Source organism: Haliotis cracherodii, unplaced genomic scaffold, assembly GCF_022045235.1.
Source record: "Haliotis cracherodii isolate W230 unplaced genomic scaffold, xgHalCrac1.p SCAF_10, whole genome shotgun sequence".
NCBI classification, from domain to species: Eukaryota; Metazoa; Mollusca; class Gastropoda; order Lepetellida; family Haliotidae; genus Haliotis; species Haliotis cracherodii.
This window is the reverse complement of record NW_027266265.1, coordinates 19,394,259-19,407,775: the sequence shown is the minus strand read 5'-3', so window position 1 is coordinate 19,407,775 and position 13,517 is coordinate 19,394,259. Positions and strand designations below refer to the sequence as shown.

Below are 13,517 nucleotides of genomic sequence, written 5' to 3'. Positions count from 1 at the left end.
ACATGATGACATGCATCAACAAAGCCTGACCAACCATTGCTTGTCGTAGGGCAACAACATTGGCATGGGTTGTCAAGCTCTGTGACTGGCCTGAGTGTCATGACAGGTCTTTGACCATGCCTAGTCACTGGCTTGCCTGGTCCACACTACGGTGATTACAGGCAGCAGTGGTACAGCTGGAATATTGCAGGCTGGAGAATACACAACGAAAGAGAGAAGACATGTGAGTGAAGTAAATCCCCATTAGTCTAAGGTCTTCACCACAGTCATATCTGTTAAGCACCAAACAGTGATCTCTGCCCCGTAACACACTAATCACTCAATCACTCACTGTCTCAATCTGTACAGTTCTCCTTGTACATGGCATACATGCAGCTCCCTCAGCCACACCAGTGAACAGCACTGGTCTCCCCATATAACAACTGTGTATATAACAAGCCCTACATGCCAGCCATTAGACTCACACTTAGTCCCAGAAATAAAGTTATCTTATTTAAAATATATGTCTACATCTACAAAATATAAAAAGTAAAATCTAAATGGAGACCAGAACAATCCTTAATTTTAGAGCTGAGGCAATTTAGATTTGCTAAATCATTATAGACTTGTGCTGGACAAAGCCAGCCACTGCCAGCAGCATTGTCTACTGCAAGTGGTTCTCACTTTCTGCTCTCTGTCCTCCACAAATATGTGCATTTCTATCTGCTTTTGTGGAGAGTCTCTTGCACATGTCTCTAAGGCAATAATTATTAGTTTAAATCATTACTTTAGATTATGTAAATAATAAGAACAAGTTGTCCCTATAAGAGACTGAAGTAGAGTTGCCTTTTAAGAGGATAGAATTACTACACATCTATGGACTTTTCTTTCAGTACAGCCTTTGAGCAAGGCTAACAGAGATGGTGTTCTGTTCACATGACAGGCTGTGACTGACCCCCCCTCCCCGAGATGCTGGGGGGAGAGGAGCCAGGTGATGACACCAGTCTGACACCACATTGTTTGTGTGCTCCCCACTGTGTTTTTACATCAGCGATGAGGAATGCCTTCAGACACATGCCTCACAAATAAATAAAACATGTTGAGCTTTACTTCCCAGTAGGTTGGTTCCCCATCTCTGCCAATGAATATATGCTCTGGTCTGATATGAAACATTGCTGATGATAATTAACATGTTTAGTACTTTCAAAATTCAAACAAAATATCAGCTATTAGTTCATGCTCACTTTGACCAAAATCTTAAAAAGACTAAACATGTAAAACTAAATGGTAGCACAACTAACAAAATCATAATTTCTACAGAATATCAATCCTATGTCAAACAACTGGTTGGTAACCTTTTCAACTCATTGATTCCACACCAGGAGCCAATTGTAGATAACACAACCCAGTGACAAAGCCAATAAATAAACGTGTGAACTGTAAATACCAAGAGCTAAATAATAACACCAACAGCTAGATTACAACACCAACAGCTACAAATTCCAACGGAAAAAAAACATCAGCTAAATAATTAAACCATTAGTTAAAAGATACTAGGATTGAATAGTAGCCCCAACATGTTAGAGAAAAATAGGTGTACACTCCAACATGTACCCCACCTAGCACTGACAACCCCACATTTCCACCTGACAACAGATTACGTACCACAACCATTGAACACAGAGAGCTTTGATCACATTTATGTGTTTATCTCAATGAATGACACAATGCAGTAGTGTTCTCTTTGTCTCAACAAACTCAAAGGGTGTGATATGCTAACAACTAAAAGAAGAACACCCTTAAAAAATAAATACATATGTTAATCCTGCTGGGTGAAGTCACTACTTCAGCAGCTTGCACAGTTTTACGCCTTTGTCTCCTTAACTTCTGAACATGCACTGTCACTTCTAATGTAGCCTTATCATTGAGATTCCTGTGTGACTCGCCAGATTTGAATTGTATGCATGGCCTAGATATGCCAATTATTATCCTTCAAATTAGGACAAAATAAAGAACAGTGCTTCCACATTAGAACTGTTCCTGAACAGTGCTTCCACATCAGGTGAGGTGAGGTGATGTGAAATGGGGTTTAACGTCGCGTCCAAGATTATTGCACTTATATAGCGACATGCATGTACGTGTGTGTGTATTTGTGTGGCTGTTTGTACTAGTCCGGACTGATGCCGATTTATAGTGCTAGCTCACTGAGATACCATGCCGCAGTTTAACATGAATACCCCACTCAGACACAGTATACTGACTCCGAGCCGACCAGTCCTTGTTTTAGCCCCTTAATGCTGAGTGCCAGACAGGGTAACAACAAGTACCATCATTTAACGTCTTTTGGTATGATGCGGCCAGGGATCAAACCCCGGACCTTCCGCTTTACGGGCGGACGCTCTACCACTAGGCCACGGAGGCGGTCGCTTCCACATTAGAACTGTTCCAGAACACTGTTTCTACATTAGAACAGTTCCAGAACAGTGCTTCCACATTAGAACAGTGCTTCCACATTAGAACTGTTCCAGAAGAGTGCTTCTACATTAGAACAGTTCCAGAACAATGCTTCTACATTATAACAGTTCCAGAACAATACTTCTACATTAGAACAGTTCCAGAACAGTGCTTCCACATTAGAACATCTCCAGAACAGTGCTTCCACATTAGAACAGTTCCTACAATACAAATTGTACCATATATCTTTTCAACAGAACATTCTGCACTTGACAATTTATGACAATTTCTGATCACCCTGATGTAGGTATTCAACATAAAACTGGCCATTTCTCTTATCAATAGCACAAGTACCACCAACAACAGAAACTAAGTTCCTATACACAAAGACTTGCATCAGGCAAGTGGTACCAATACCATTACCCCTTGGAGAGTTCATCAACTTGAGTGTATCTTCCTGCCCCCCTCCCCTCTCTCTGTGCCCCCCAAGAAACATCAGCTCCAGATTGGGCAGAGTCGGGAGGCTTCTTTATGACCTGTTAGAGATAATGACTTCAGATAGTCATCTCCACCATCAACCCCTGTAGACTTTCACTGGGGCAGCATGTCCTTCACTCAACACTTTCACCTTCAGTAAGTCTCTATCTGTACAGTATACACCAGTTCACACACAGTAAATGATGCACATATCTTGTACTTATTGTTAACAGCGTACTAGATTCTTTTACATGTACTCTCATGGATTACTACTGTGATCAAGCAAATTTAATAGTATCGTCTTGCACAAACACATGTCAATTAGGGCTGGGACAAGACCAAATTTACTACACGGGTACCCAACTCCCTATTACCCGACCCTACCCGGGTATAATAGATACATGGTCTCTTACGAAACGATCACATCATGCGTACACTCAAGTTGACTGAAGCTTTATTCTCTTTACTTAAATATATACAAGTCAAAAGTGCATCATCAGAAAGAAATGCGAACATTAGCGACTTGTAGTGTAACCACTGAGCTACAGTGAGTTTTTGTCATTAAACAATATGTCACATGACTGACCACACGTCCGGGTAGTACTGTGGGTACCGGGTTCTACTCAGGACCTACCCGACCCGAGTACCCGAGCTACCCGTTCTAGCCCTAATGTCAATATAATACAACCTTAGATTTCTGATGATGAATCTTCCTCAGCAACTAGTTATGTGCTTTCTGATGTGTGATTTTGAAATCTGTGTTTTCAGAACCACATGGATATTTCTATGGAAGTAATATACCAGTTAGATTTGTATAAGCCAAATGACAGCAGATTCTGTTCATTCATGCGGATATGGGCAAGGCAATTGCCACAGATTAGAATCTCCAAGTAGGACCATGGCAACTGCTCCCTAATTCCCAAAGGCAGTAGAGAATGCAACCCCACAGAAAAGTGAAAGTGCCCACACTGTGGTCCCAAGTTTGTCTGCAGCAGTTCACCTGAGTCTATTTCTGAATCAAGGGGACTCCCAGTATCACATTCTTGGGGTCCACGGCTGGTGACCTGTGGCAGACGTAACTTGATTTCCAACAATAATACATACTTATGTCATATCACTGCACATGCTCAGACATCTTCCTGAGGCGAGGGTGTTAACTGACTACATAAGTCCAGTTTTGACCCTTATCAAGGGCTCGGTTGTAATGTCAACAGTTATGTCCCTTCAATATCCCTCCTATTGACCAATCAGATTCCACATCTCATATCACCTGCATTTGCTTCAAACAAAATGGCAGGTCCTAGTTAAGATGATCTGATCGATAATCAAGATCTATATTGTAACAAAAACAGGTCTTATGTCTTGAAGAGCATCAAATCCTGCAGTCTATAGAAATATTCAAGTTGAAATCATGTCGTTTACAAACTGAATGTCTAGTTTGTTAAGTGATTTTGATTGGACTCTGCACAAACTCCAGCCAAAATGTAACTCCAGAATTCCGGAATTCCAGCGTAGTTTATTCCACTTGACTTTAACAGTCAGTTGGGTTCCCTTTGCCCCGAGACGATGATCCTCAGAAGTCTCAAGCCCTTTACAGAAGGGGATTTCAATTTCAGAATCCAGATACTTTGAGTGCAGTTTGTACCAGAGTAGAAATATCAGTTATAGGCACCATGCAATCTCCAATTTTGAATAGTTTTAATCATTCAAATAGCCACTTTATATCTGTCCCATAGGACTCACAATGTAAGTTATCTGTATTCATTCCCAATTTGTATGTTACTATGAGGCAACATTTTTTATGTAGTAAATGCCTGGTCTGATCACTTAAAACCCTCTATAATATAGGTGTAATATAGGCGTAGTATTGGAGACTGTGGCTGAAAACAACATTCACTAACTCAATTCACTCTCGTGTTAGGCCTTTATATTTAGGGTATTTTACTGGGCAACAGACTTGAGTCAGTCTCTGTATAACATTTCCCATCCTAAACTAGCTGAACCTCTGAAATTCATGTCTGATAGCCCCTGTTGAACTAGACACTAAGCCTATGAAAACATTTCTTTAAAATATATGTAATTATTTTTTTGGAAAGAACCTTTTCTCCTCTGTTTCAAAACTAGACTTGGTTTCGTCTGATCTAGACTTGACTTTAAGTAAAATAATAATCAAAAATTAAAATTCCACAGTCTTGCTGCAGGACTACTGTTTACCATATGATGCCATATAAGCATATTGCAGGTGATATTTGGCCAGTAAGTTCTTTATTTCTTTATAAATCTACAAAGGATAGTATGCTCTGAATACTATCACTAACAGGCCAATATAATCAAAACGAAATGTAAAATAACAGATCATACTGTTAATTCATCCAAACCTTTTTGTCAATTTGCAAAAATTCAATACTTGAAATATCTGCAATGTGACTGTCATATCTCACAATTGTTTAGTTCATTTAACAACTGGTAAAACAAATGATATTGCTTAAAATAATTTGTTCAGCATTTAAAAAAAATATAAAGCAATTCCTAATCATACAATCTGGACTTCTCTTAGAGGTAATGTTGAATGGATTAATCACTGAAAATGCTCTGCAAAAAAACTGAGTTTTTTAATTAATAGATTCTTAGCATCTGAGAACATAAAGAATGACAGTCTTGTGCACATTTCTAACATGTCCAGACAATAGCAAATAAGGACAGAATATAATTGAAAGGCAAACCATTTCTTTTGATTAAAGCTCCAGAATTTTAGACATTTTCTGTCCAAAAGAAATTCCAACATGAGAGATTGATTGTTACTGGATAATTATTCCGATAGACCCCCCACGGTTGGTTCTAGGGAAAAATCCATTGGCCTGTTGCATCAAGGCCGCGTGTAGTCATCTCTGAATAAAAGGCGTCAATGTCCTTCGAAGAGTGAGGATGAAATAGACGTGATGACTCATGCTACGAAATACATTACACTCCGTTACTGCCTTCGGCCTGTAATAGGGATGAGCGTTGACACACACTAGAACGGTCAATTTCATGTGATAAAGGATCACTGCTGATGTAAAAATGTAGTGAATTATCAGGCTAAAGATAATAATTCTGGGCTGTTTTCATTCACTGTTCCTGTGGGTAAAGCTTTCACATGTAACATATATAAGATTTGAAACAAAATATGAACATTTTTATACTCATGCATCTAACATGTTACTTTTTAATACTAACAGAAAGAATGCTCATCTTTACCAATTATTTGCTACCCACTGGCCGAGAAACATTTTCTTTCTTTTATCAGCCTTATTCTTCATTACTTAAACTCTATTCTTTGCTAGCATTATCCAAATTCATTAAAATTAATTAGGCTCTGATATGATTTTTTTCGAGAGCAGGTTTGATTTAAACAGTAACCTAATTTTTGTTGATACAAATTGATATAAACTATGAATAAGATGGTTTTGTATGATTAAACAACTGATTTCACCAACAAAGAATTGTACTCAGAATATTAATTGTTCTTGAATTAAAAAGAAAATTAAGTACAATTCAATAAATTGAACTAATGTTAATTGATTGCACACAGTTTTACTAACTAGTCGCTGACAGAAGTAACACATTGGTTCTAATAAAAACAACATCAATTGCAATCTTTTGTGGTGGATGCTATTAAAACCAACTAATTAAGGGAGCGATGCTGATTGCAATTAACAGCGCGATGTTAATTAGATAATTGGTTTGATGTCTGTTATAACCTTTAGTTTAATACGAAAGTTTTTTTCATATTAAATGAAATGATGCTTTGACGGAATATAGCCCAAACCTGCAAAGACCATATCAATCACTTAGTTCCCATGGAAACCATTCAAGCTAAACTCGATTAGACTTTAGTTCATTCCGAAACACACGATATCTCACAGGAAATCGACAACACAACTTTCGCCTGTATGCCATCTGTTAGCTGATAAACTTGGCGTGCTGTATAAAATTTCACCTACGACGCTTTGAGGTAAAAATTGGAAAACCATTCAATCGGAAGGAACAATCACATTGAAATATCTCACCATTTGCGGCAACATCATAGAAGAAAATTGAAAATCCCACGAATAATATTCCACAGAGCCCTTTTGGTAAAGTTGAAAAGCGGCCCATTGCGGTAAGATATCCCAGGCCAAACTTGGCACCGTTTTACATTTATCCTCTTCAGTCGAAATATTCGACCCTTACTAGAAAACAAACACACATGCCAGGGGTATATTCCATTCACAGTCGCGTCAAATCGTACTCCGAGACTGTATATTATCCATCGCAAGTTTACATGGCACTGGTCCTGCTCTCGACGGTGCTTACTTCGGCTTTACTGTCATGCGAAGGCAGATTCACAATCCGGGCATTCATTTCCTGACACGGAACAGTTCATACTGAGTCAGGGGGGTTGGGACCATGCCAACCTATTTCAACACGCGTCAAACTCTTAGAAAATCGATCTAGCGCATTCGACACAACAACAGGGGATGGTGCGTGCAATTACGCCAAATTAGACGTACTTGCGGACCTCTTTGTTATCGACATGTGTAAACATTCAACATTTGCACATCAGGTTTTAAAAATCTCTGATTAGTTTTCACCCACGGAAATAGTGAACTGTCCCACCGCCGGCTCGTGGAATGGACACATGGTTGTGTTTTGGAATAGTGTAGTCTACGATTGTCGACCGACGGGCATCGAGGCAGGAATTTCACAGAGGAAATCACATTATTATCTTGAATGCACGGGCTATATGATGGCAATGCTTTTCATTGAGAGAAAAGGGGCGGATAGCTTGAGGACAGGAGGACGTGTAACGGGTCACGCGCATTATGATTAAAAGGATGCCGCAAAATTGTATGCGCATGCATCGATTTTGAATGGAAATTGTTCTTTTGGGCAAATGATAAAATACAAATATCTATTATTCAGATATTCATTCATATTCAGAGTTTGTTCCATCCCCAGTTATTGATTTCTTATTCCCAGACAGATATGTGAAATCCTACCCATGGTGGAGGGATGACTCATGTGCGCGTGTATGTGACATTTTGTATCCCATTGTATGTAAAACAAAGAACATTATTGAAAAAGGATCTCTTGAGCCAATGATACTGATGGTTAAAATTTTGTCTGACAATATTGCAAAAGATAGTTGACATGAATATTGAATAAGTATTAATAATGAAAGAAGCAGTGTGGTCATGATGGTGGTTATGTGTGACAAACTTCATTTCCAGACCTATTAAAATGTAACATTATGATGTTGACTATACTGCAAGTTGTTGTATTTATCAATTTAGTTTCATTCAGCGGTAGAGCCTATTACTGTAATTTTTTGCCATGCATGGTAGAAATGATTTATACTCCCAAGTTTTAATACTTCTTGTCATACTTTGATTAACATTGTGTCAGGTTTGTTTAAGGATATTTATCTCTGTAACAGCTGAATATTATTTGTTATGCTCTTTGTTTGTTTATTTGTTGTTTAACGCCGCACTCAGCAATATTACAGCTATATGACAGTGGTCTGTAAATAATCGATTCAGGACCAGACAATCCAGTGATTGACATCATGAGCATCGATCCACACAAGTGGGATACGATGACATGCATCAATTAAGTCAGCGAGTCTGACCACCCGATCACGTTAAGCCTGTCATTAAGCCTTCTTCACAGTTGCTGTATAAAGTTGGGCATGGATATATAGTACTGAACATTTTCTTTGTGTTTAATTGACGTTGTTATTTGTGGACTACTCCTGGACATGCGCTTCTCTATACATTATGATACCATGGGTGCAGATCTGGGTTAGAATTGGTCTTCATCACTTAACAGGGGCGGTCGGGTAGCCTAGTGGTTAAAGCGTTCGCTCATCATGCCGAAGACCCGGGTTCGATTCCCGACATGGATACAATGTGTGAAGCCCATTTCTGGTGTCCCCCACCCTAAAATTGCTGGAATATTGCTAAAAGCAGTGTAAAACCATACTCACTCACTCACTCATCATTTAACATATGCTTGTTGTAAGAGGCGACTAACAGGATCGGGTGGTCAGGCTCGCTGACTTGGTTGATGCATGTCACTGGATTGTCTAGTCCATGCTTGATTATTTACAGACAGCTGTCATGTAGCTGGAATATTGACTAGAGCGGCGTTAAACAACAAACAAACAACCAAACTGATACCATGGTTGCTGATGCATCCTAAAACAGTATTCATCCCCACTCATGTAATGTGGGAGACATGTCACCACTCTTTAACATCAGGATACACCTGCAACTTCCTGGTTTGCAGGACACACACAAGAATATTATATACACTGTACTTGAAATATTCGTGCTGTCATATCAAATTCCATGTTTTTCAAACTTACAGATAAAAATGAGACTAATGTAGAAAAGGATTCATGTTTGTATGTGCAGAGAAAAATCTAGAAGAATTTTGAGCTACAGAATAATGCTATTATTGAAATATGTTTAAGCTTAAAATATTGATGTGACATCATGTATCCTTGTTGGTAAGTAACATTATAACCACCTGTATCTGATCCAGTCCAGCTGATCTGCTCAGATGATAGTTCAATACAATGGGTTTGATGATTATCTTGTTCCATTGCTTGTATCTGAATATCAATGGAATCCATGAACACTTCCATTTAAACATAAGGGAAGAATCTGCGTCAGATGTCTCTCCATAGGCTGGAATAATCTTTATACCAACACTGTTAACCACTCCAGCAGGCTGAATGTGTGAGGGCATCCGTGGACCTGGAGTGTTGACCGGAATCACACTCCGTAGTGCTCAAGTGAACGTGCAGCTTCAAAAATGTGGGTGGTGTATTGATTTACTGAAAAGGTTAAAGGGGTAAACAGGCCAAGGGGTAAATTCATTAACAAAAAAGTCATATTGGGGGTCTGTGTGTACTGATGTATTAGAAAGTCATATCGGGGGTCTGGGTGTACTGATGTATTAGAAAGTCATATTGGGGGTCTGGGTGTACTCATGTATTAGAAAGTCATGTAGGGGGTCTGGGTGTACTGATGTATTAGAAAGTCATATTGGGGGTCTGGGTGTACTGATGTATTAGAAAGTCATATCAGGGGTCTGGGTGTACTGATGTATTAGAAAGTCATGTAGGGGGTCTGGGTGTACTGATGTATTAGAAAGCCATATTGGGGGTCTGGGTGTACTGATGTATTAGAAAGTCATATCGGGGGTTCGGGTGTACTGATGTCTTGGAATAAAAGTGACAAAGCTATTTCCATACCCACAAAGTCATTTAGGGGTTTGGGTGTACTGATTACTGTGTAATTTCCACCAGTTTGATTGATAAATGAGGAATCTCTCACAGAATTGTACCTAATCACTCATCTAAGCTGCTCATGAAAACCTGTCTGGTACCTTTACATAAACGGACTCAGGGCTGATGTTGGTTATTGTGAGTGAGTCTCAGGTCAGTTGGGTTAAATGATCATAATCAGTGCCAAGCTGGGATTCAAACCTAAATCAAGGGTTCATATAAGCCAAAAGGAAGAAATGAATTGCAGTGACTTTGACTACTGGGCCACCACTGATAAACAGTAAGCAGTTTCCATCACATGCATCTGTACAGATTCCAATAGGATCATCAGTGTGAAGCAATATATTAGTGTGTGATTCCTGTATGGTAGGTCCACAGACCCTTACTTAGTTTACTGACTTGTCACTGCAAACCTATTTGCTCAGTTGACAAAATTGCATAACGAAATTGATATCCGGTTAGTAAACTGCTGTGCAGATTTAGGTCGATTGCAGGATTTGCAAAGCATGTGTACCTCCAACTAGGTGTCAACAGATATTTTTCCAAATCTTTCCAAGTTTTAAATCAATGTACTCACATGACTGGATGCACTTCTTGATTATCAATCAAATGGTCTTGACTCTGCACCACCAATTTGTTTCAATCAGATGCAAATGATATGAGAGGTGGAATCTGATTGGTCAGTAAGAGGGATATAGAAGGGACATTACTCAAAATAGCCACTGGTGGCGCTACGATCGAGCCCACAAATCCCAGCCCAGTTCGGCAAGGGTGGAAACTGGACTTTTACAGTCAGTTAACTCCCTTGCCTCGGGAAGATGTTCTATGTAAAGCTGAGAACTGTCTAACCTTGTATGCTAGACTTTGTGTTTACAATATTTTTTCCCTTTCTATTATTTTGTCATCAGCCATCACTTTGATGTATAAATTGAGTTTACAGACTTTGAGGCCACATTGGTCAATATTAAGCAGCTAGACAGAAATTAATGGATTTCAACCAAATTAGATAACAACCAAATCTGTCAGTGATTGTCACAAGGGTTACTTGATGATGACTCAATGGTCCCGAGATTGGGATCTGGATGATAAAACTTGTTCAAATTTAGATGTGTTTCAGTTGCAGACATCACATGTGTAAACCAGACTAATCAGTCAGTATCAAGATGGACTTCTCATGTTTCTTCTCTTTGCTGTCAAAGAAGTTTCTTATCCAGTTTTGATTGATGATTTAAGTAAACAGAGTACAGTAACATGAAATAAGAAATATTCTCATTTATGTTTTGAAAACTGATCATTCGTTGAAGGGAATTAAAAGTGTATGACAAATATGCCTCTTGACATTATCTTACGATGTCTGGAATGTTTTTTGTTATCTTTTACCTTTCACTGAATATAACACTCACATTCCTACCAAGAAATCGCTTCTTAAGCTTGACAACATATATATTTATATAAAAAAATACTGCATTAATACAAGATCCCAATATGTGATGTTAATGCTTCAGACTTTCTTTCAGATCACTCTCCTTTGACATGACAGAAAGATATCATACACTATGTATCGCTATATCCATCCCCACTATAAACAAGAGTCAAAATAAAATTTGCAATTCTATTTGAGCAGTAATCTTTCGTGTTGAGAATTAAGACGATGTGCTGCTTGATGTGAAAGGTGGCCATTTTGAAGTTTGAACAGTGGCTGTCACATGTGGTGTATCACCAGGCAAGTTGCTGTCACATGTGGTGTATCCTGAGGCAAGTGACTGTCACATGTGGTGTATCCCCAGGCAAGTTGCTGTCACATGTGTATTCTGAGGCAAGTGACTGTCACATGTGGTGTATTCTGATGCAAGTGACTGTCACATGTGGTGTATTCTGAGGCAAGTGACTGTCACATGTGGTGTATTCTGAGGCAAGTGACTGTCACATGTGGTGTATCCCCAGGCAAGTGACTGTCACATGTGGTGTATTCTGAGGCAAGTGACTGTCACATGTGGTGTATCCCCAGGCAAGTTGCTGTCACATGTGGTGTATCCTAAGGCAAGTGACTGTCCCATGTGGTGTATTCTGAGGCAAGTGACTGTCACATGTGGTGTATCCCCAGGCAAGTTGCTGTCACATGTGGTGTATCCTAAGGCAAGTGACTGTCACATGTGGTGTATCCCAAGGCAAGTGACTGTCACATGTGGTGTATCCTAAGGCAAGTGACTGTCACATGTGGTGTATCCTGAGGCAAGTGACTGTCACATGTGGTGTATCCTAAGGCAAGTTGCTGTCACATGTGGTGTATCCCCAGGCAAGTTGCTGTCACATGTGGTGTATCCTGAGGCAAGTGACTGTCACATGTGGTGTATTCTGAGGCAAGTTGCTGTCACATGTGTATTCTGAGGCAAGTGACTGTCACATGTGGTGTATTCTGATGCAAGTGACTGTCACATGTGGTGTATTCTGAGGCAAGTGACTGTCACATGTGGTGTATTCTGAGGCAAGTGACTGTCACATGTGGTGTATCCCCAGGCAAGTTGCTGTCACATGTGGTGTATTCTGAGGCAAGTGACTGTCACATGTGGTGTATCCCCAGGCAAGTTGCTGTCACATGTGGTGTATCCTAAGGCAAGTGACTGTCCCATGTGGTGTATTCTGAGGCAAGTGACTGTCACATGTGGTGTATCCCCAGGCAAGTTGCTGTCACATGTGGTGTATCCTAAGGCAAGTGACTGTCACATGTGGTGTATCCCAAGGCAAGTGACTGTCACATGTGGTGTATCCTAAGGCAAGTGACTGTCACATGTGGTGTATCCTGAGGCAAGTGACTGTCACATGTGGTGTATCCTAAGGCAAGTGACTGTCACATGTGGTGTATCCTAAGGCAAGTTGCTGTCACATGTGGTGTATCCTAAGGCAAGTGACTGTCACATGTGGTGTATCCTGAGGCAAGTGACTGTCACATGTGGTGTATCCCCAGGCAAGTTGCTGTCACATGTGGTGTATCCTAAGGCAAGTTGCTGTCACATGTGGTGTATCCTAAGGCAAGTGACTGTCACATGTAGTGTATCCTAAGGCAAGTGACTGTCACATGTAGTGTATCCTAAGGCATGTGACTGTCACATGTGGTGTTTCCTGAGGCATGTGACCATGCCTCAGTCCACCTTGCAGTGGATTGGTAACTGGAAGGATGAAATAGTGATGAGGATGGAACCCCACAATGTCTTATGGGCAGATTAGGTTGTACCTCAGGGAAGTGAGAATGCAATGTAGAAAGCGCACTGCCCCACTGACTGGCAACTATGAA

At 40.0% G+C, this 13,517-nt stretch overlaps 1 protein-coding gene across 2 annotated transcripts in view; it reads right to left on the bottom strand.

Annotated features, from left to right (window-relative positions):
- The window catches only part of LOC139454171 (uncharacterized), a 134,449-nt gene extending 127,203 nt beyond the window's left edge, over nt 1-7,246 (bottom strand). For both annotated transcript variants that reach the window (XM_071235722.1, XM_071235723.1), the window contains exon 1: nt 6,960-7,246. In XM_071235722.1, coding sequence (XP_071091823.1) covers nt 6,960-7,047 — 88 coding nt within the window. In that variant the 5' untranslated portion in view covers nt 7,048-7,246. The remainder of the gene's footprint in view (nt 1-6,959) is intronic.
- Between the last annotated feature and the right edge of the window lie 6,271 nt (nt 7,247-13,517).